The sequence below is a fragment of the Benincasa hispida genome, chromosome 3, assembly GCF_009727055.1.
Source record: "Benincasa hispida cultivar B227 chromosome 3, ASM972705v1, whole genome shotgun sequence".
Taxonomy (NCBI): domain Eukaryota; kingdom Viridiplantae; phylum Streptophyta; class Magnoliopsida; order Cucurbitales; family Cucurbitaceae; genus Benincasa; species Benincasa hispida.
In genome coordinates, this window is record NC_052351.1 from 60,478,647 (window position 1) to 60,499,525 (window position 20,879).

Here is a 20,879-nt window from a genome sequence, read left to right on the forward strand (position 1 = left end):
AATTGTCCAATTCAAAATTGACATGTGGCAATAATTTTTTATTTTTCCAAATAAGTTAAATAATTATTATTTTTGCTATGTGATAAATGAAAGGGTTCACTACACTAATCATTACCTTTGTTCATGAGGTTTATCAAACCATAAAAACTAAATTCTAATTTTTAAATCATAGACTAAAATTCTAATTTTTAAATCATAGACTATCTCTAACTTTTTTCGAATCATAGGATCAAATTAGCAATTTAATTTAATTTAATTTTTTTAAAAGGGTAGACTCAAACTTTACTCATGGAATTATTTGTGAATTAATATTAAAAAAATGGAACACACAACTCGATAACAAATTAAAATATTTCAGTGAAATCAACAAGTCAATAAAATAACACAAAAACAGCAAAAAGCAAGTTATATGAAATGAAAAATTGAATCTTTGTAATGAAGAAAGAATACAAAGCCCCTGCATGTGAAGAAAAACAAATACTGGTGAAAGGTTATGATTTAGGGTATGGATTTTGGAGGGTTTTTGGTCCAAATACTATGAAGGTCGTGGCACTGTAACACGTGAGAGTGGTCAAGAAAAGAGAGAGAGAAGTATTGAATTAGGGGAAGAAAGAAAAGAAAAGAAAAGAAAAGAAAAGAAGGAAGAGCAAATTTGTAAGTTTTATTCTTTTATTCAATTTTGCTGACAAAAGGAGAGGAGCATAGACCCAGGTCCCAGACAGGGAGGTCAGTGACACAAACCAGGTCTTTGGGTCTTTAGACTCTTTTGCATTTAGCCCTCTCCTCCTTTTTTCTCACTTTACAAAAAGCAAGGCATAACCACCTCCTCCCTTTAGATTCTTTCTATTCTTCTTCTTCTTCTCCTCCTTTTTCTCTGTTTCCCCCCCTTCTCTCTCCTTTTCCTTGAACAACTTCTTGTTTGTGATCTGGGTTTGGCTTGGTTCCATGTTTTTCATCATTTTTTGCCTATAATCTGTAAGTTTTTTTTTTTTTGGTGTGTTTTTGAGCTGCATTTTGATATTGATCATCTGGGGTTTTGCTATTTCTTTCTTACATTGACTGCTTTGAGAACTTGAAGCACTTGTTTGTTTGTTTTTCCAACTTTTAAGTTCAGTTTGATGGTTGGAGATGAATTCCCTGCCCGGTAGTACCTTTTGGTTTCTGGGTTTTCTCTTTTATTGAATGTGTTGTTTGCTTCCTGTGTTGGTTTGCCTTAATTTATATAAACGAGAGATTGTGTAATGTAGGTATTGGAGGTTTTGGATTGTAGCTGCTGAGTGTTCTTTTTCTTTGCTCTGAATGTTGTTTCTATTTTTTTTTGTCCTGAAAAGTTTATTGGAAAGAAGGCTACATTTCAAGAACCAGGGGTTTTTGGCGTGGATTTCTCCTTCTGGATGTGAAAATCTTTTGGGAATCTGTATGTAGTTTGGCCTTGTGGATTGGACAAAAACATTTTTTTTCTGGGGAGAGAGAGAGTATTGGTTGGAACCGTTGGAATTTTGTTGAATTTTGGTGGATTGTTGGAACAATTTGGTGAGGAAATTTTCCAGTTTTTTTAAAAAGAAAGGTAAGACCTTACTAGCCACACCATCTTATGAAATAATAATAATAACAACAAATAAATATGCTTCTAATCTTTCACAGTTTGGTTTAATTGCTATATCTTTTAGTTTGAGATGTGAGGTGTCCTTTTATGATGTATAAAGCTGTTGTCTACTTGGTTTTTTCTATGTTAGTCTCTCCCTCACCCCATAAGCTCCTCAGTCCTCATATTCCTTATTTTATATTTTTCTTGTTTGTTTTTCCCCCTTTAGAAATTACAATGGCCTGATCAATGATATGTTTCCAATTCGATCCATTGATTAACCCTTTATTCAATTGATCTGCTATTGGGTACCGACAAATGTATGAAATAAACTAAAACAATGCATTTTTTCTTATTTCATCATTAGGTTTACTTGAAAAATCAATCTTATTGCTTTAATGCAGAATCAAATTCGGATCGATGACGAAGATTAGTCCCGAGTTTGAAGAAACTGTGCTCATGGAGGGAATTTTGCCAGTTTCAGTTGATGTTAGCTTTGCTTCCAATCAATTTCCAAAATATAAATTAGGACCTGACAATCAGATTTTAGAAGATCCCCAGGATGAAGACCAGGGCCCTTCTCTTAAAGAGGTTATCGAACAGGAAACTGCCCAGTTGTCAGAGCAGCACAAGCGACTCTCAGTTCGTGACCTTGCTTGTAAATTCGACAAGAACTTGTCTTCTGCCGCTAAGCTGTCTGATGAGGTTCAAACTACTTTCTTTTCTAGTGAAACAATACTGTGGTCATTAAACTTGTATTGATCCAGCTTTGTATCACATTAGACTCTCTTCTTTGAAGGTCTTGCATTTCTAATGCAACTAACTGTATTTTAAATAACTTTCTTGGGATTCAGGCGAAGCTCAGGGAAGTGCCTTCACTGGAGGGACATGTTCTTTTGAAGAAGCTTCGAGATGCGTTAGAGTATTTGAAAGGTCGTTTGGCTGGGCGAAATAAGGAGGATGTGGAGAAAGCTATCTCCATGGTTCGTTTTTCATCCCTTATCATTTTCAGTTGGTTGTTTTAGCCCAAGTTGAACTTTAATATTGAAAGCCTCGCTCACACCATTTCCTCTGTCATAGGGGTAAAGTTATTATCTCTTGATGAAGATTTTTTATTTGTTCAAAATGTTATATAAAATCTGTTCACTTTTTTCATTTGCATGTTTTTGGCGTGTTCTGTACTGGCGAGTTTGTTGATCACTTTGATGATGAAACTTGTGAAACTTGTAGAAAGTTACTAATATTAGCAATCTCTCTTCCCACTATAATCTGTTGATCACTTTGATTTCTAGATCTTCTTCTTCATCTTTTTCCCCATTGTAACTTTCTCCTCTTTTGCAACACTAGATTCTGGTATTTTTCTTTGTTGTTTTCATCCAAATAATTATTTGTTGCACGTGCACTTAATATTTTGTATGCTTGCCGTAAAAAATCATTTAGGTGGAAGCTCTAGCTGTTAAGTTAACCCAAAAAGAAGGAGAACTGATTCAAGAAAAGTTTGAAGTGAAAAAGCTGGCAACCTTTCTCAAACAGGTTATCAGATTCACATTCTGATCCTATTTACATGTCTTCATTATCTTCTTATTCTTATGATCAAACTAAACAATTATCAGAAGATATATATTTGCAGACGTGGTTGGATGTCGTGGGCGAACTATGATATTCCACATGTCAAGTTATTTATTTTCCGTGCCTTTTGTTTTTCTTTGTAGCAATGCCAAACTAATACTTCTTATTTATTTATTTATTTACTTTAGGCTTCTGAAGATGCCAAGAGGTTGGTTAACCAGGAGAAGTCTTTTGCTTGCGCTGAAATTGAGAGCGCAAGAGCAGTTGTTCAGCGAATCGGGGAAGCTCTTGAGGAACAAGAAAAAAATTCTGACGAATCTAATAAACAGGTTTAAGTTTCTTCTTCTTCTTCTTCTTCACATTTTCTGTTAATTACAGTCTTCAATTTCTTATTATATCTATGATTTCAAATTTTAATTCTCCTATGTTTAAGAAGATATATGCAAGATCAGCTGCTTGAACAAATTAGAAATGAGTGATATGCCAGAAAAATACGATGATACTCTCTAGCTATAACCCTGAATTCCATCCAAGCCTTCTGATTATAGGGTTTTTATTTCTATGGCTTAAATAAGTATACCTGTCAAAATTTGTTGAGACCTACTTTGTGGGCATTTGTGAAAGAGACTGCAGGGAATACCAAATACTTCATATTTCATCCATGTTTCTAAGAAACTCTTTAGCACTTACAACACATATTCTGAGTCTCTGACCATGAGGTGTTAAGTATCTACCACTTCAGTTTTTTCCTTTGTTGATTAGATTTGGAACCGAGGGCTAAAAAGCAATGCTCAAACCTTTTCTTTTAGATTGTCACAGGTTGCTCAAAAGATTTTAAATCTATGGCTAGTTACAGTTAGTTGAATCTTAAAACACCAATTGACCCAAAAGTTTAAGTTGATGGGTGAAGGTAAATTTAATATAATATCCAACACTCCCCCTCACTTGTGGGTTTGTAATATGAAGAAGACCAACAAGTGGAAATGAATATTAGTTGAGGGAGAAAACAATAATGCAGGGGCTTGATCCCAGGATATCCTGAAGCAATCTGCTCTGATACCATCTTAAATCACCAATTGATCAAAAAGCTTAAGTTGATGGGTAAAGACAAATTTCATATAATATCTAACATTGAATTATTGGATCTTCGACTCACTATAGGAAATTTTGAATATCTAGTTAGTGTCCGGTATGATGTGCGTACATCAACTGGACACATGTTTATAGAGACCTTGTTTACATACCCTTAAGTTTCTGTATAACCTTCATTCACTTTCAGCATCACTTTAAAGTTTTATTTTGGTTCAAGGTTCTAACTGTTTTTGTTTTGGTTTAAGGTTCTAACTGTTTTGTGATTTTTATAATTCTGCGTTATGGACAGGAAGTCGAGGGACTAGTAGAGGAAGTTCAAGAGGCTAGAAGAATTAAACAATTGCATCAACCAAGCAAGGTGCTCACTTCATCTTGCTTATCTGCTTAGTTTTTTCCAAGTTAACATTGATTGATGCTAGAAAATAGGTTTCAACAATAGTATATGGGGATCCAAATATCAAATCTTATGTTTTGGTTTCAAATTAAAGCTTCCAGTTTTGCTTAATTTCTAAAGAGTATTTTATCCTACTGACATGGATGCTAAACACTCTTTTGGATCTAATTTGCCTCATTACCGATGATGAGGAAATCGTTTGTCAACAACCACTTTCTGACTTTTGATATCCTAAATGATGCTAATAATACAATTTAGAAGTTACCATCTGGATCTGTATGAATCAAGTGTGCAACCACAGGGTAGTTAATAATCTTTCAGTGGATTCACTTGATGACTTGTACTTGTGTTTCTATATGCATAGGTGATGGGCATGGAACACGAGCTTCGTGCACTAAGAGCTACAATTCGAGAGAAAACAATAATCTCGGCAAAGCTCCAAAGAGAGGCATGTTACAAAATTTGAATTTGGATAATTTTGATACATATTTGTGGCATAATACTGTAGAAACAAAGTAATTTTGACGTGAAAAAACCGTCTACGTTTACTTATGTCACTATAATTTTGATGTGAAAAAACCGTCTACGTTTGCTTATGTCACTATCATTTGTTTATCCAGCTCACAATGTGCAAAAGGGCTGCTGAGAACAAGTCTTGTTTATACGTTTTAGATGGTTCTGAAACTCTAGGTTCATTTTTGAGAATCAAATGTGCCTCAGATGCAGCACCTCCACTTTCGAAATGTTTGATTCAATGGTATCGGATGTCATCAGATTGCAGCTGGAAGCAAGTAATTACAGGTAAACGTTTTTGTTTTAGACCTCTGGTGGCTGCAGTCAACTTCTTAAACTCATGCCAAATAATAGGCTTTGCCAATCTCAATTAAATTCATGAACATATTGTATTTCATGAAAGAACATTGATGCTTAGGCATATGAGTTCATTTTGTTCCTTGATGATACATTTAGTTTGTCTTTTCCTATTTTTGGTGAATACACAACGCCATTGTTAATAGAACCGTCAGTAAGTATAACATGCTGCAGTACTAGCTGGTTCGGTTAGTTTGCACGATTTCAGTAGTTTTGAGATGGCAAATGCTCGTTAAGAGCATATGGTTTTTCACTGTACCATCTTGTTAATTTTTGCATTTTTATGTTCCATTCGGTTTTTTTTTCCTCAATCTCTGTTTTATGATCTTACTGATGTCTAGTTTTTACCTGGTTTATTATTTCCCCACTTTCTTCCTTTACAATGTTCCTTTTGACATATTCTTCTTAGTATAATTTTCGTTTGTTTTTTGCCTTAACCGTTTTATCTTCTCATCAGGTGCCACCAAGTCAATCTATGCCCTGGAGCCGCTTGATGTCGGGCGAACCTTACAAGTAGAAGTTGTGTCTAATGGCCAAAAAGTGATCATGATGACAACTGGTCCCATTGAAAGTGGTTGGTTTTTGTAATTGAGATTTTTTAGTCATCCTTTAATCTTAACTCACAGTCTCTCCCTCTCCCACGCCGTGCCATGCGGTAAAAGAAAACTGACAAAATCACCTTTGACAGCTGCAGGGGTCGGAACACATTTTGAGATGCTGTTGCGAAAATCGAACTCGGAATTCAATGTATGTAATTCATCTCTTTAATTCCATCCAATGCACACATACATAAATTCTTTACCTATCTACATTAATATTCATAAAGTCATACAAGTTGTATCATGCTGAATTTTTAGTGAGTAAATTGAATTCTACCCTCGAAACAAACCGATGCCATAAATGAAATTATGAGATGTTTCCCTGCTCACAAAATTGTAATCCCAATAGATTAGCAGGCCAATCGCGCTGGACACTCTTTGAACATCAATTTCTCAAGTTTGATATTTAAATCTGCAGGTAACAATATCCCAGATGAATGGACAAGATTATGCATCAAATTCTGTTCATGTATTTCATGTTGGGAAAATGAGAATGAAGCTATCCAGAGGTTGGATTACCAAAGCTCGGGAAAATTATTCGTCGTCGATGCAGGTATTGTAACAATGTGCAATAGTTTTAACATTGAAATAGATACCTGAGCAAAAAAGATGGAAGTTTTTGACATAGATTATATAAGTATAGTTGTCATACAGTTAGATGGGAGTTAATTTTGCTTACTGTTCCTTTTGTTCTTTTTGGAATAAGAGTTCAGAGAAAACAAGCTTTGTAGAACTGTTATCGTAAGCATTTTTCCGTTAGTTTGTTTTTGTCGATGACCTATTTTTTAGATTAACTTGAAAGTCACCGGCCTATAGATAACGGTTTTCATTATATTATCTTACTTTTCTTTTTTAACTTCTTCAAAATATTGATAGATTGATGAAGATTATATTTATTCACTTCGAACCGGTTATCCAATTTCAACTTTCCTTCAATATCTTCCAAGAGTCATTTCTTAGTTTTGACCTTTGTGTCAATGAATGTGATTCTCATCGTCTCCCTCCTCGACTCTAGCTATGTGGAGTTAGAGATGACCGAAATACCGCAACCAAGGCATTATTCTGGCAAGGAAGAAAGGGACTCTCTTTCGTGTTGACGTTCGAATCGGAGCGAGATAGAAACGCTGCAATCATACTTGCCAGGAAATTCGCCAACGATTGCAATGTAAGTGATTTCTTCCAATCATGTTCACCATCGTGTTTTGTTCACGTGTAAAAATTCTCTGGTTTATACGGTTCTGAAGTCGAAAAACATACAATGTGACAGGTGATGTTGGCTGGACCAGATGATCAAGCATAGAAGTGAAAACTAACCAACTGATCTTTCTCTTAGATGTCTCAGTTTTTCCCTTTTTGCCCCTTCTTTTGGTTAATTTTGAAAGTAGGGTTTTTTTTAGGAGTGTGATAGTAATATGGTTTGTGAGTGAAGAAAAATTGGCTTATTTGTAATGTAATTTTTTTTTAATTTGTTTTTGTTTTCTTTTGTTTTTTTTTTTTCCACTAATTAGGTTGAGTTGTTTTAGGCATCCTTTTTTATTTGCCTAATCATCTGTTGTAACAAAGCTTAAAAGTTTATAATCAATTGGTTCATTTGTGATTGATTTTGTTATTTTATATAGCAGACTTTAATCTTAATATCTTATCTTTTCATTGACTCACGTGGTAACAATTCCCTTTTTAAAAAAGAGAAATTGTTTTAAATGAAAAAATATTGAAAATATTTCTATTAATGTAGATTGCGATATACCTTTATTACTAAACGATAGATCGTGATAGACTTCTATTATTCCATGATAAATGTTGAAATATATAAGTTAACTCATTTTTTTTTTAATTTGAAAACAATCCATTAAAAAGTTATATATATATTATTGAATAAATGGGTTTTATGATATCTATTCCCTCCAAATCAAATAATCAAATGGTGAGATTTCGATTGCTTGAAATTTTGGTAGGAAAAATTTCGATTCTTTCCTTATTTTTTTGAAATCTCGAAATTTTCATCTATATTTCAATATTTCAAAATTTCATTTTTTTTTAAAAGCAATTAGCTAGCTCACGAGAAATACAAGGAAAGTATTTCCCCACCTCTTTTATCATAAAAAAAACTTTATTTTCAAAAATCCTACATAATTCATTCAAATATTTTTCATTGAATTTTCTTATCATTTCACCACAAACTTGAAATGACATGAGTTCTCTAATATTCCTCCCAAGCTATATCTATTTGTAGAGTTATTTTTCTTCTTTCTTTCTATTATATTGTTTTGATTAATGTTATGCTTTTTATATCCCTTTTAACTTTTATGTTTAATGTTATGGTTTTTCTATTCTTATTATGTTATGTTAGTTTAATGCTATGATTTTTCATTTTTGTTTCACTTCATTTAATAATAAATAATTTACAATTATTTATATACAAATAACTTCATGTCCTTTAATTTCCAATATTTGATATTATTTTGTAACTAATTTTTAAATTTTTAAAAAATTTATGCTTTCGCATCGACATTTACATAAATATTTTACAATATACATCTAAATGTTGTTTTACTTTATAGAAATGATGATTAAAAATGATCAACTATAGTTTAAATTTAACCACAATCAAAGCCTCATTAATTAATTATAACAATTTCCATAAAGTTTCCCAAAATTTCTATCAATATCAATATTTCTATTGATATTTCTATAAAGTCGAGACTTCGATATTTTCATTGACATCGATATTTCAAACTTGGTGTATAATGACTCTTGAATTTGATAAATCGCACAAATTTAATGCAAGACTTTCAGTTTCAGTCCTAAAATCCTAATCTTTGATGAATATTGCATTTTTCTAAAAATAAAAGTAAGTTCTTTTGCACAATATTAAACCATAAAATGGAAATTGAAATATTTTTATTAGTTTAAAAGTAAAAAATTGTAACTTTATGCAATTTTAAAGTGTAATGTGATAGAAATTGAAAGTTTAGTATTAAAATTTATAGATTTAGAGATAAAATTTAATAACTTTTCCATTAAAGAAAGTATATAAGAATGGTATGGTCAGTCATTATAGTAATCATTTTCATTGATTTATATCATATTTACATACATATCAAGATGGAGCTATGTAATTGATCATAATGGGATTGTTGGGCACAACAACCATCTTTTTCATTTCCTTTTTTTAGAAATTTTTGGTAAGTGTTTTTGTTTTTTTCATTTTTCATTTATAAAAAAAAATCCAAAATTAGGTAGAAATTCTGGATATAAAAAAATCAATTTTTTATTTTCTTATTTTTAGTTTTCATTTTAAAACATAAATACAATATTATTTTTTCACTTAATAGAATGGATAATAAATATTTAAAAAATAAATACAATTGACAAATTTTGGATTTAAATGATTTATAAAACTAAATTTTCATATATAAATTTACATTTTCAAAGTTTGTGAGAAAAAGCAATAATGAATAATTACTTGGCATATTTTTGTTTCTTTATTAATAAAACAAGGGGGAAAAAAAGAGAAAAAGAAAATTAAAACAAACAAAACAGCTACTAAATCTTTCTTTATTAAAAAGGTTTTCATTTCTCTATTTTATGTTTCTTGTTCATTACCCTTTAAAATTAAAAACAAAAATATGTTGGATAACTAATTTTATGTCTTGGTTTGGAAGAAAAAAAAAAAAAGAAATAGAAAATTGTTCCATATGTATTGTTTCTTGTTTTTTATTTCTTTAGTTAAAATAAAATTTAATACTAACTAAATGGGCTTAAAAATGTTACCAAAAGAGTCTAAGGAGCACTTTATGTTTTAATAAAAAAAAATATTTAACAAATTAATCAACCCTAATCATACCGTCAAAGGGTTTTTTAAGTACAATTGTGGAGGTGAGGATCAAATCTTCGATATATAAGGAGGAAGATTATGCAATTATCACTTTGACTACAATCAGGATTTGGAGCTACAGGAGGCCTAAGGTGCTCGAGGCCCTTAAACTTAAAAAATAGGTATATTATTAGTACTATGAAATACAATAGTATTTCAAAAATTGACCCCTATGACTGGAAGATTTAAAAATTGATATAAATTGAAATGTCGAGATTTCAATTTTACATAAATATCGATCTGGATGAATATTTCTAAAAAGATTTATAAAAGATATATATATTTTGACCTTTTTGTTAGGGAAGTATTTTTATTTTCATTGTAAAATATAATTTGAATGATGAATAACATCTTTAAAACTTCTATATACAAATGCATAATTACAATTTGATAATATAAGTAATAATTTATATATACAGTATTCTCTCTCTCTTCTTTTTTGAATTTCATTTTTCCATCAAATAATTTAAAATGGAAAAAATGAATAAAAATATTTTTAAATATTAGAATTTTTTTTCTAAAAAACTAATTCCATAAAACTAAATTATAGTTACTGTAAAACAAAATATACAAGTCAAAATTAGGACATAAAAAGTGCATTATTGACGTCGAGATTAGATGTTTGATTTCCATACCCTATAGATTTAAAAAAAAAAAAAAAACTTTTAGATCATTTATATATTATCGAGCAAATTAAAATCAAAATAGCAAATCTAAACATAGCTCATTAGATAAAACACAAAATTCAAACAGTGTAGATGGTTTGCTCCCCCACTGTGTACAATAAGCATAATATTGATACCTAGATAAACCGTGAATTTGTAATGTGGAGGGAAAATGACAGAAATGTCCTGCAAAAAAAAAAGGAAATTAAATACTAATGTAGTGTCAGGCCACCCATACTCCGATACTAAAGTTAATAAAGGGGTGAGATGACTAATGAGTATGGGTAGCAGAGAATAGTATGAAATGTTTTGGAGTGGGTAAAATATAGATTAAGGGAAAACTACAAAGTTTGATTTAGATGACATTAGTTATTATCCTAAAAATTGATAGTCTGATCCGTTTCTGACACGTACTACCCCATTTGAAGTTGAATGTTTAAATTCCCTACTCATTTATATTGTAATTATAAAAAAAATTTCAAATACCATTTTGGTTATGTAATTTGGAGTTTATTTAATTTTAGTACTTATATTTTCTAACCTCCAATTTTAATTTATATATTTTTAATAAATCTTAAATTTAGTCTATAATATAAATATATTATTTTATTCTAAAACCTTTATTATATAGCATCTTTATCATAAATTTTTAAAACATATCACAACTTTACCATAGTGTATTTTCTTTTAAAAAAATTATTACTATTAATTAACGAACTTCGATAAAAATTAATTATAAAGAACTAAATTTATGATTTATCGAAAATATCTCAATTGAACCAACTCGAGAAATTTTTATTAAGCTTAAAAGTACATAATTTTTACAGCAAGGAGAAAAGGAGGATTAATTATAAAAGAAAGATCACAAAATTAAAATAATTTCCAATGATATCCAATGATAAGTCGCCACGTGCGCCAAAACCAAAGATCTCGTTTGCCCTTTATTTAATATTTCATTTTTATTCCCCCACACACAAACGGTAGTTTTTTAAACTCCAACGGCTATCTTTCTCTACGACCCAACGCCGTTGGATCATTCCCAGATCCAACGGTCAAAATTTCAAACTCATTCGACCGTTGTAAGAGAAGCGTTGGTCTGTAGCTTCAAAAAGGGCATTGTTTCGCTTTGCGTCCGAATGAATTCATTTTCATTTTAGAGGGAAAGTGAGAGAGGAGAGAGAGAGAGGGAGAGAGAGGGAGAGATCTAGAAGACTTGAAGAAGAAGAAGAAGGGTTTCGATTGTTTGTGTTTCTCTCCGTCTTTCGAGTATTTCAGAAATGGCTTCAAGACCAGTTGTTCCTCAACAAATCAGAGGTACAAGAAATTGTTCATCCTTTTGAAAATTACCCTTTTCTTTTTTCTGGGTTTTTTTTTTTCTGAGATTTTTCGTTTATGAATTGCATCTAAGGTCTCTGCCCTGTTCCGTAGTAATTCCTATGTTGTTTTGTGTACTGTGTTGATCTCCTTGTGTATTTTCTCTGAAAGATCTGTAAATTGGTGTTGTTGGGTTGGGGTTTTTATAGCATTTGACTGAACTGCGAAATGAGGAAATCTCTGGCATATTTCATTGTGTCTTGTGTTTTCTTTTTATTTGTATTCTTTCTCTTTCTTTTGTGTTGAATTGGGTTTCTTTTATGAGGGAAGGTGAGGCAGTGATTGGCGGAGGAAAGCAAGCAAAGGGTGGGGCCGCGGCAGATGCAAGGAACCGCCGAGCATTGGGTGATATTGGGAATCTGGTAACTGTTCGAGGAATTGACGCGAAGGCAAATCGCCCTATTACAAGGAGTTTCTGTGCTCAGTTGCTTGCTAATGCTCAAGCTGCTGCAAAAGCTGAAAATAATAAGGTTTCTCATCATATTCATCGTTTTGTTGTTGTCTTTTTCGTACTTTCTCAGGATCTTTAACGAGTTTTCTTTCTTAATGCAGAAACAAGTACATGTTAATGTAGATGGGGCTGCTCCCATTCTTGATGGTGGTGTTGTGGCTATTAAGAAAGCAGGAGCTCCCAAGCCAGCACATAAGAAAGTTGCAATTAAACCAACATCGGAGGTTATTGAGATAAGCCCCGACACGGTCGAAAAAGTCCAAGCCAAGGAAGTCAAATGTGCAAACAAGAAAAAGGAAGGAGAAGGAGTATCAAAGAAGAAAGCTCAGACTCTCACTTCAGTACTGACTGCTAGAAGCAAGGTTAGAATTTATTAATCCTTAAACTGAAAAACCAAGATGATTCTTTGAGACAGATCTCTAAAGTTTGTCATATTTGCAGGCTGCCTGTGGTGTATCCAAGAAACCTAAAGAACAGATTTTTGATATTGATGCTGCAGATGTTGGTAATGAGTTGGCAGCAGTTGAATATGTTGAGGACATTTACACTTTTTATAAACAAGCTGAGGTATGTATTGATTTGATCTTCTCTTTGTTTGTAAGACGAGATGGAAGCCACCCGTCCGTAGACATTCACTGAATCTATGTTGTGTGTGTCAATTGTAAACAGAATGAGAGCAGACCTCATGATTATATGGATTCACAACCTGAGATAAACACTACAATGAGGGCTATTTTGGTGGATTGGCTAGTTGATGTGCACAACAAATTTGAACTCTCACCCGAGACTTTCTACCTCACGATCAATATAATCGATCGATTCCTTGCGACAAAGATAGTTCCAAGAAGGGAATTGCAATTGGTGGGCATTGGAGCCATGCTTATAGCCTCCAAATATGAAGAAATTTGGGCGCCGGAGGTATGTAAAACTCGAATCGTGTTAAGAATGCGATCAAAGGCCTGCATTAATTAGAATTTGGATGCTAACAGCGCATTTTTTTTGTTGCAGGTAAATGACTTTGTATGCCTTTCGGATAGAGCTTACACTCATGAACAGATACTAGTGATGGAGAAGAAGATCTTGGGCAAGTTGGAATGGACATTGACGGTTCCTACACCATATGTTTTCCTTGCGCGATTCATCAAGGCATCGAAGGACTCGAATCACGAGGTGAGAGAAATTGATACAACTATTTTAGGGCCTTTCTTGACAAACTTAAAACTGATTATGAACATTGAACTTGTTGTAGATGGAAAATTTGGTTTATTTTCTGGCCGAACTTGGCATAATGCATTACAATACGGCAATGATGTATTGCCCGTCGATGATTGCCGCCTCGGCAGTCTATGCTGCTCGATGCACATTGAAGAAAACCCCTGCTTGGGATGACACCCTCAAGTTGCATACTGGTTTCTCAGAACCTCAGATAATGTAAGCAAAATTTAATGAGTTTTTTTCTTAGCTAACTTCTCTTTTTGGTGATTTTACAACTTTGTTGGCTTGTTGTTTCCTTGTAATAGTGATTGTGCAAAACTTCTGGTGGGGTTCCATGGGGTAGCAGACAAGAACAAGCTTCAAGTAATATATCGAAAGTACTCGAGCTCCGAGCGGGGAGCGGTAGCGTTGCTTCAGCCAGCCAAAGCTCTGTTGGCTCTTAATGTTGGTGGTGTCCATTGAAGTATTATTAGCTTGAAAAAAACTTTGGTTTTCATGGAGGGAAGAAATGACTACTGAATTTTTTTGTTGTTCTTTTTTTGGGGGAGTTGGCTTTTTTTGGTTGTGTTCCCTGAAAAGAAGTTTGATCATATGATCACACATGATGATAGTTTTGTTTGTAATCAACAATTTCTAATGTTACTGACTCATTACATTCTTCATTCTGTGTTTGTGACAAAATTGCTAACATAGAAATATTTTCTGTTCTTTTTACTGTGTCCTCTCTTTGCAGCTTTGTCTATTTAATTTATATGATAAAAGGGGAAAAAAGTACTGATTATTTAACAATTTTAAGTTTGGTGGTAAATTTATATTTTTGCGCTCCACCAATTCTGAAAAATATGGGCTTTCAAGATCATCTTTGTGGGCCATGTTCCAAGAACCATTGTTGCAACAAATTGTAATTTAGATAATTTTCTACAATGAAATTCTTCCAAAATGAGAAGTGAGAGGGTTTACCATGAATAATTTGGAAGATGATCAACAAACATGCCATCAATGTCAAACTCCCAAAAAAAGGAAATTATTTTCAACCAAAGAAGAGAAGATTTATGCTATTTCTTGTGGTTTCCATTTTAGCGCAAAAAATATCGAAGTCTTAATTTAATTTTACAAAAAATTTAATGAAAATAATTGATAAATTATCGATTTCAATAGATATTTTTCAAAAAATTATGAAAAAAAAAAATTAATTTTTATAATTTTAAAACATTTTATGATTTTTTAAATAAGTTTTTGTTTATTATTTATATATTAACGATATTTTGTTGATTAATCATTGGTTTTTTTTTACTACAATGGAAATATAGATTCCACCTCTCATGTTGATATGGAATTTATGGAAATATGGAAATATCAATGGAATTAACATGTCGATGAAAATTTAATACTATGGATTGGAATGCAAAGATTTTTTTTTTGTGAGGATTTCACAATTTTTCTAGGTAATTTAGAAAAATTATTAATTTAAATATAAGGTGTTTTTTTATTATTAATTTAAATATAAATTAACCAGTAGCCAATTTAGCACCATCATAAAGCCACATGTATAATTAAAAAGTCCAGTTAGCTCTCATTTAAATCTTAAAAATTTAGAGACAAATGATTGATTTTTATGCACCCACCTAATATTAAAAATTTGACTAAAAAAGTACTTTTCTCCTACTAAAAACTAATGTTGTTTAACATCTTTTAAAAATATAAATCATGCCAATTTATATAGACTGTTTTTTTAAAAGCCACAAGTTTAAATATATTGAAATAACTTATGCTACTTCATACTTATAATAAGTAATTTTAAGTTTACTTTACATATATGGTACAATGATATTTCCCTCTAAAAACAAAAAATAATATTATAAACTTGGCGAGGGATGCATTGATTCAGTATGTAATATTAACATCCTTACACTTGAATAGTCGTATCTCATGAGTATAAATTACATCTTTATTGTCCTAATATCTCTCAATAAACATCTATACTCGAACCGTGAGAAAGATTGATGGAAGGACACCCGTGAGAAAGATTGATAGACTGGAGCGAAATCGCACGAAGGAGGGACACGACTTATTTGGAGGAAAACCAAATCCTACAAATCTTTATTTGGAGTGTGGAATCTATCAATAACATTTGGTTTAAGAGAAAGGTTTGGGTAGGCTTGGATAGACTATTTCGATCATCAAGTATGACTGATTTGGGGGGTTGCAAGTTTATCAATAAGGGCTATAGGGGAAGTTGAAGCTATGTTGGAAGGTTTGATATGTAGGATCGGTATGACAATCCTAAATAAGGTTGAATAAGGTTTATTTAAATTAGTGAAAACTTTTTACTAATGTACGTCCAATTAAGCAAATTAATACACTTTAAAGTACCCTGTTTAATTAACTCTAATAATAAAATTGATAAAGAATATATCAAGTTAAGACCTACCAATCAAAACAAACCAAAACGAACAATTAAATTCAAGAATAAACCTTGCAATTAATTTCAAGCAATAATATAAAATAACAAATTAATAGCAAAATTAAATAGGAGAGCGATAGAGAAATTGACACTAGTAATTTTTTCGGGTGCAAGAACAAACATGATTCTTTTAGCAGTTGAGGATCAAATTGTTACAATAACTCTTTTTCTCGAATCAAAAGTAACCCTTATAATGTTTGAAAAAATAGAGAGCACATTTGACAAACTCTTTAAAAGAGTGAAATTACAAAGCTCACAACAAATCATTCCTCACCACACAAAACTTCTCTCTAAAAAATAAGATGAAAAGAAGAAAATTGAAGGTTGGAGAGAGCAACCATGGAAGCTTGGTGTTTATGGAAGATTAAAAATAATGTAAAATTATTTATTTATTTATATATTTTGAAGAAGATGAATAGTTTAGAAAGAGAGAAGTAGGTGAAAACCAAATTCAATTTGGGCATTAGATCTTAGAAAAGAAAAATGAATTGTACAGAATTTTCTCTTTTAAAGCAACTAGTCGGTAGATACAAACATAAAATAATATTTTCTTTTAAAAACCAATCCAAAAATCAAAAGTCTACCATATGTCTAACAGACATAAAATACTATAATAATATATTAAAAAACAAATTTCTTTAAAAACCCAATAAAAACAAAAAAATGTACCATATGTAATTCTTCCAAAGCTCCAAATGACACTTTTTAATTGGGTTCACTTCGATGAATAATTCACCATGTCATCACCTTGGGTATTTTCTTTTACATGCAACAAAACTTATTGTTTCTTAAAGAGAAAATACAGAAAATTACTTTGGTTGAATTCTACTCTCCATTTTCTTCTATCTCTCGAGCTGTTGCAACAGTTTCAATATAGATTTAAATGAAGAATTATAGTACAAGAAAACACCAGGGAATGCAAGAAGTAGATGAAGGTATTTAGAGTGGTTCAACTATTACAATACCTACCTCCACTATGTTGAGAGAAGATTTTATTGAAGATTTCAAAGAGAGATTTACATAAAGAAATTCAGATAAGCTTTCTACACCCATTCATCTCCTAAATCATCTAAAATGTCTTCTATTTATAGACTTAGGACATGCATTAGTTTGTTAGGAAACTACCTAACTAATTTTCAATTTCACATTTAAAATAACATTTTAGGTTATTTTCTACCAATTTTCCGTTGGAACGAAAATTAGTTTGATAAAAATTTCACTACCTTTCCTGTCTTCTGTCAGTTCTTCTTAGTGAAACCAATCAACTCGAGACAGTGAATGAACTTCAATCGAGCTACTGGTTTGGTTAGCATACCAGCAACATTGACTGACGTAGGTACTTTCAGAACTTCAATTTCTCCTTTCTCAATTTGATCTCTTATGAAATGAAATTTGATATCGATGTGCTTGATTATGTTGTGATATGTTTTTCTTTGACAGATGGATTGCACTCCGACTGTCATAATATTCTTACCATTTTTTGTGCTATTCTATAGTTATTTAGAAGGCCTTTAAGCCATATTGCTTCTTTTATTGCTTTGAATGGTACTAGAGATGTCCAATTTCCCCACGGGGACGGGGCCCCGCCCTGAACAGTTTGTGAATAATTTGATTATTTGATTATTTAATTTGATTATTTATTGGAAAAGATAATGAATATGTTTAAATTTAGATTATATGTGAATAATTTGATTTATATTTATTTCTTTCTACTAAAAAAATTAATTAATTTTTTTAGGCCAACATTTGAGTAACTTATCTTTAAATTCAAACTGTCATATAAAACTAACCATAATAAACAATTTCGTGATAAAGTTAATTATTTAATTAAAATTTGATCACATTAGCAGTTTAAATTAATTGGCTTTTTACAAGTAACAGGAAAAAATTTTCCGCAGGGAACCCGATCCTCGCGAATTCCCGTGGAGAATCTCCACCCCGATCTTCGTGGGGAATTTCATGGGGATGGGGAATTTCATGAGAAGCGGGGATGGGGATGGGGATGGGGAATGGCATCCCCAGCCCCATCCCGCCTCGTGGACATCTCTAAATAGTACTATGTGTTTTGCTTCAGTGGAGGAAAGAGCCACTACATATTGTAGTTTGGCTTTCCAATTGAGTGAGTTATTTTTAATTAGGAAAATGTTCCCAGTTAGTGACCTCCTTCTGTTTAAATCTCCTTCATAGTCAGAATCGACATACCCATAGATCTCACAGGGTTCAAATTTAGTTGGTTTATACATTATTTTAGCACGTTGAGAAAATTTGAGATATCTTAGTATCCACTTTGTGGCTTCCCAGTGCATTTTCTCAAGATTGGTCATATACTTACTTACCAAGCTAGTTGAATAAGATAGGTTAGGCCTTGTCAAGATCATTAGATACATGAAGCTGCCAACCTCATAAGAGTAGGGTATTCGTGACATATAGCTTAGATGATCTTCCTTATCTTCATTTGAAGAATTTTCATCTGATAGCTTGAAATGCTAAGATAGAGGAATATTGATAGCTTTAGATTCAAACATGTTGAATTTCTCTAGGATCTTATTCTTAATGATATAGTCAAGTTGACTTATATATAAAGTACTTGTTCTCTATTTCTTAGGATTTCTACTCCTAGAATCCTTTTAGATTCACCAAGATCTTTCATATTAAATTGATCTTTTAGAGATTCTTTTAGTTTTTTAAAATCTTCTTTACATTTGCTTGCCACATGCATGTCCTGTTGGGTTGATGCCCTAAATCTCATGATCTTGTGCTTTGTAAATGTATTTATACAAAACTTATTATTTATCTAATAAAATAAGTTGTATTTTATTTGACATTTAGTTGCATTAACCAAAAAACTAATAAACTAAGATCCAAGGTTATTAGATATAACTTAAACATGTATGTGGAGATATACAAGTAGATCATATTTAAGTATTAAACTGAACGGTCTATAGTAGATGGATAAGTTTGGGTACCTTATCTTAGTGACACTACGGATACGACCCACTTTATAGTTGTTATAATTATTGTAAAGTGCTACAAATGATCTAATCCCCATCACTCATATGGAGACATGTGAGTGGGGGTATCCTAAAGAAAGAACTTGTATAAGACCGAACCACGAAATAAATAGTCTCTCTTTATAATACCGTTACTAGAAGAGACTTACATTTCACCAAGATGTTGATAGGTGATTTGACCTAAATCCTGAGTGAGTTGTAAACTCCTGCCTATGAGTGTAGTCCTTTGATTTGTATGGGTGAAACTTGTCAGATTCAATGACTCAATATGTCTACTATTTTAGGGATTCGCTTGATTGGGAGCTGGGAACATAACTATCCAAGAAGAAATTCACTCATTCCCTATTGTTAGGGTAAGTAATAGATTTCTCCCTTAAGGATTGATTCCGGGCTTGAACAATGTGGTGTCACACCCTCTCCTGGCCCAAGAGAGGTTCGTTATAGTTGTACTATAACTAGTTGTTCATTAGAGGGATCAATGGTTAAGGAGTTAGATGTAGCTACATAGACAAAACGATAATTTTGACCTAGCTATACTTACGAGTAATTTGTAAAGGGTCAATGCATTGCTGATTGGTTATATCCAATGGACACAGAAATATATCTATAGTACAAAGAATGCAACTAACGATCTTTAGTGGAACGACCAGTAATTAATGACGGTTGATTAATTTAATTAAAGAGTTTAATTAATTTATCAAGTATCATTGGAACTTCAATCTATAGGTCTATAAGGTCCCCTTCTTAGCTCAATAAGAATTAGTGAGAATCAAATTAATTTTGGATTAATTTGAATTGTTCAAATTAATTATATAAGATATAATTAATATAATGTATATGATACATTATAACATAAAGTTTTAATGAGAGAAACAAATACTTGAATATGATTCAAATAATATTTATATGGATGTGATTCATATAAATACAATAGGTTAAAATTAATATGAATATGATTTATATTAATACTATAGGTTATATGAGAGAATAATAAACTAAAGATTATGTGCTATATGTGATATAACTCACACACACATATATATAAATTCAAGATTTTGAATTTTAATTTTCTTTTAAATTAATAAAAGGGGAGGGAGTTATTTAATAACTCCCTCAACCCCTTTAACCTCTCATACGTGATAACACAGAGGGATAACTAACATCTTCATCAGTTTTTCAGTCTTCTTGATCTCTGTGAATTTCTCTCAAACAATCTCTCTAAAGAATTACTTTTCCTTCACTAAAATTAAGAAATAGAAGTCCACACCTCTATATTGATTTTCATCCTTGAGAATAACGAAGAACATTTGTGGTAGTGTTCATTTTGGGCAAGTGTTGCTATTCGTGCTGTGGAGTTCCGTTCGAGTTGGAAAGGAAACATGAAGATTTTGATTCTTCAAGGGTTAGTCTTTCGATCCTTTCTCCTCTTTGTAAATACAGTAGAAATGCATGCCTAATTAATTTTAGGTTATCTTGGTTTCCGTCGCTCTGAATGTTGTGTTCTGTAAAACGAAATCAGACACAACGATAGTCAATTGCTTTTGCTTTGGGGTATTCCAAACCCTTCAATTGGTATCAGAGTCAGGTCGTGTCTCTGATTTTCATTTTTTAACATCAATTCAGAGTTTTTTTTTTTTTTTTTTTAAAATTCAGGAGTATTTTGTTTTAGACAAATTTTAGAAAACTAAACAAATGTTGTTTTTTTTTTTTTTT

At 31.8% G+C, this 20,879-nt stretch overlaps 2 protein-coding genes across 5 annotated transcripts; both read left to right on the top strand.

Annotated features, from left to right (window-relative positions):
• Window positions 1–534: 534 nt before the first annotated feature.
• On the top strand, window positions 535–7,718 carry LOC120072505 (stomatal closure-related actin-binding protein 2-like). 4 transcript variants are annotated; one of them, XM_039024879.1, is made up of 13 exons: window positions 535–744; window positions 1,990–2,290; window positions 2,440–2,568; window positions 3,026–3,118; window positions 3,343–3,483; window positions 4,536–4,604; window positions 5,005–5,088; window positions 5,261–5,441; window positions 5,968–6,084; window positions 6,199–6,257; window positions 6,528–6,662; window positions 7,125–7,274; window positions 7,377–7,718. In XM_039024879.1, exons 2-13 carry the CDS (start codon window positions 2,006–2,008, stop codon window positions 7,407–7,409), a joined length of 1,476 nt encoding a protein of 491 aa, XP_038880807.1. In that variant the 5' UTR covers window positions 535–744; window positions 1,990–2,005; the 3' UTR covers window positions 7,410–7,718. The 4 variants fall into 4 exon arrangements, with proteins under 4 accessions (XP_038880807.1, XP_038880809.1, XP_038880806.1 ...); XM_039024881.1 differs by having other exon boundaries at window positions 535–726; XM_039024878.1 differs by lacking the exon at window positions 535–744 and adding an exon at window positions 769–975.
• A 4,063-nt stretch (window positions 7,719–11,781) lies between these two features.
• On the top strand, window positions 11,782–14,353 carry LOC120072965 (G2/mitotic-specific cyclin S13-7-like). The gene is made up of 8 exons (XM_039025506.1): window positions 11,782–11,965; window positions 12,296–12,495; window positions 12,578–12,838; window positions 12,918–13,043; window positions 13,146–13,394; window positions 13,485–13,646; window positions 13,726–13,907; window positions 13,997–14,353. The coding sequence occupies exons 1-8, from the start codon at window positions 11,929–11,931 to the stop codon at window positions 14,151–14,153; spliced, it is 1,374 nt and encodes a 457-aa protein (XP_038881434.1). The 5' UTR covers window positions 11,782–11,928; the 3' UTR covers window positions 14,154–14,353.
• The last annotated feature ends 6,526 nt before the right edge of the window (window positions 14,354–20,879 follow it).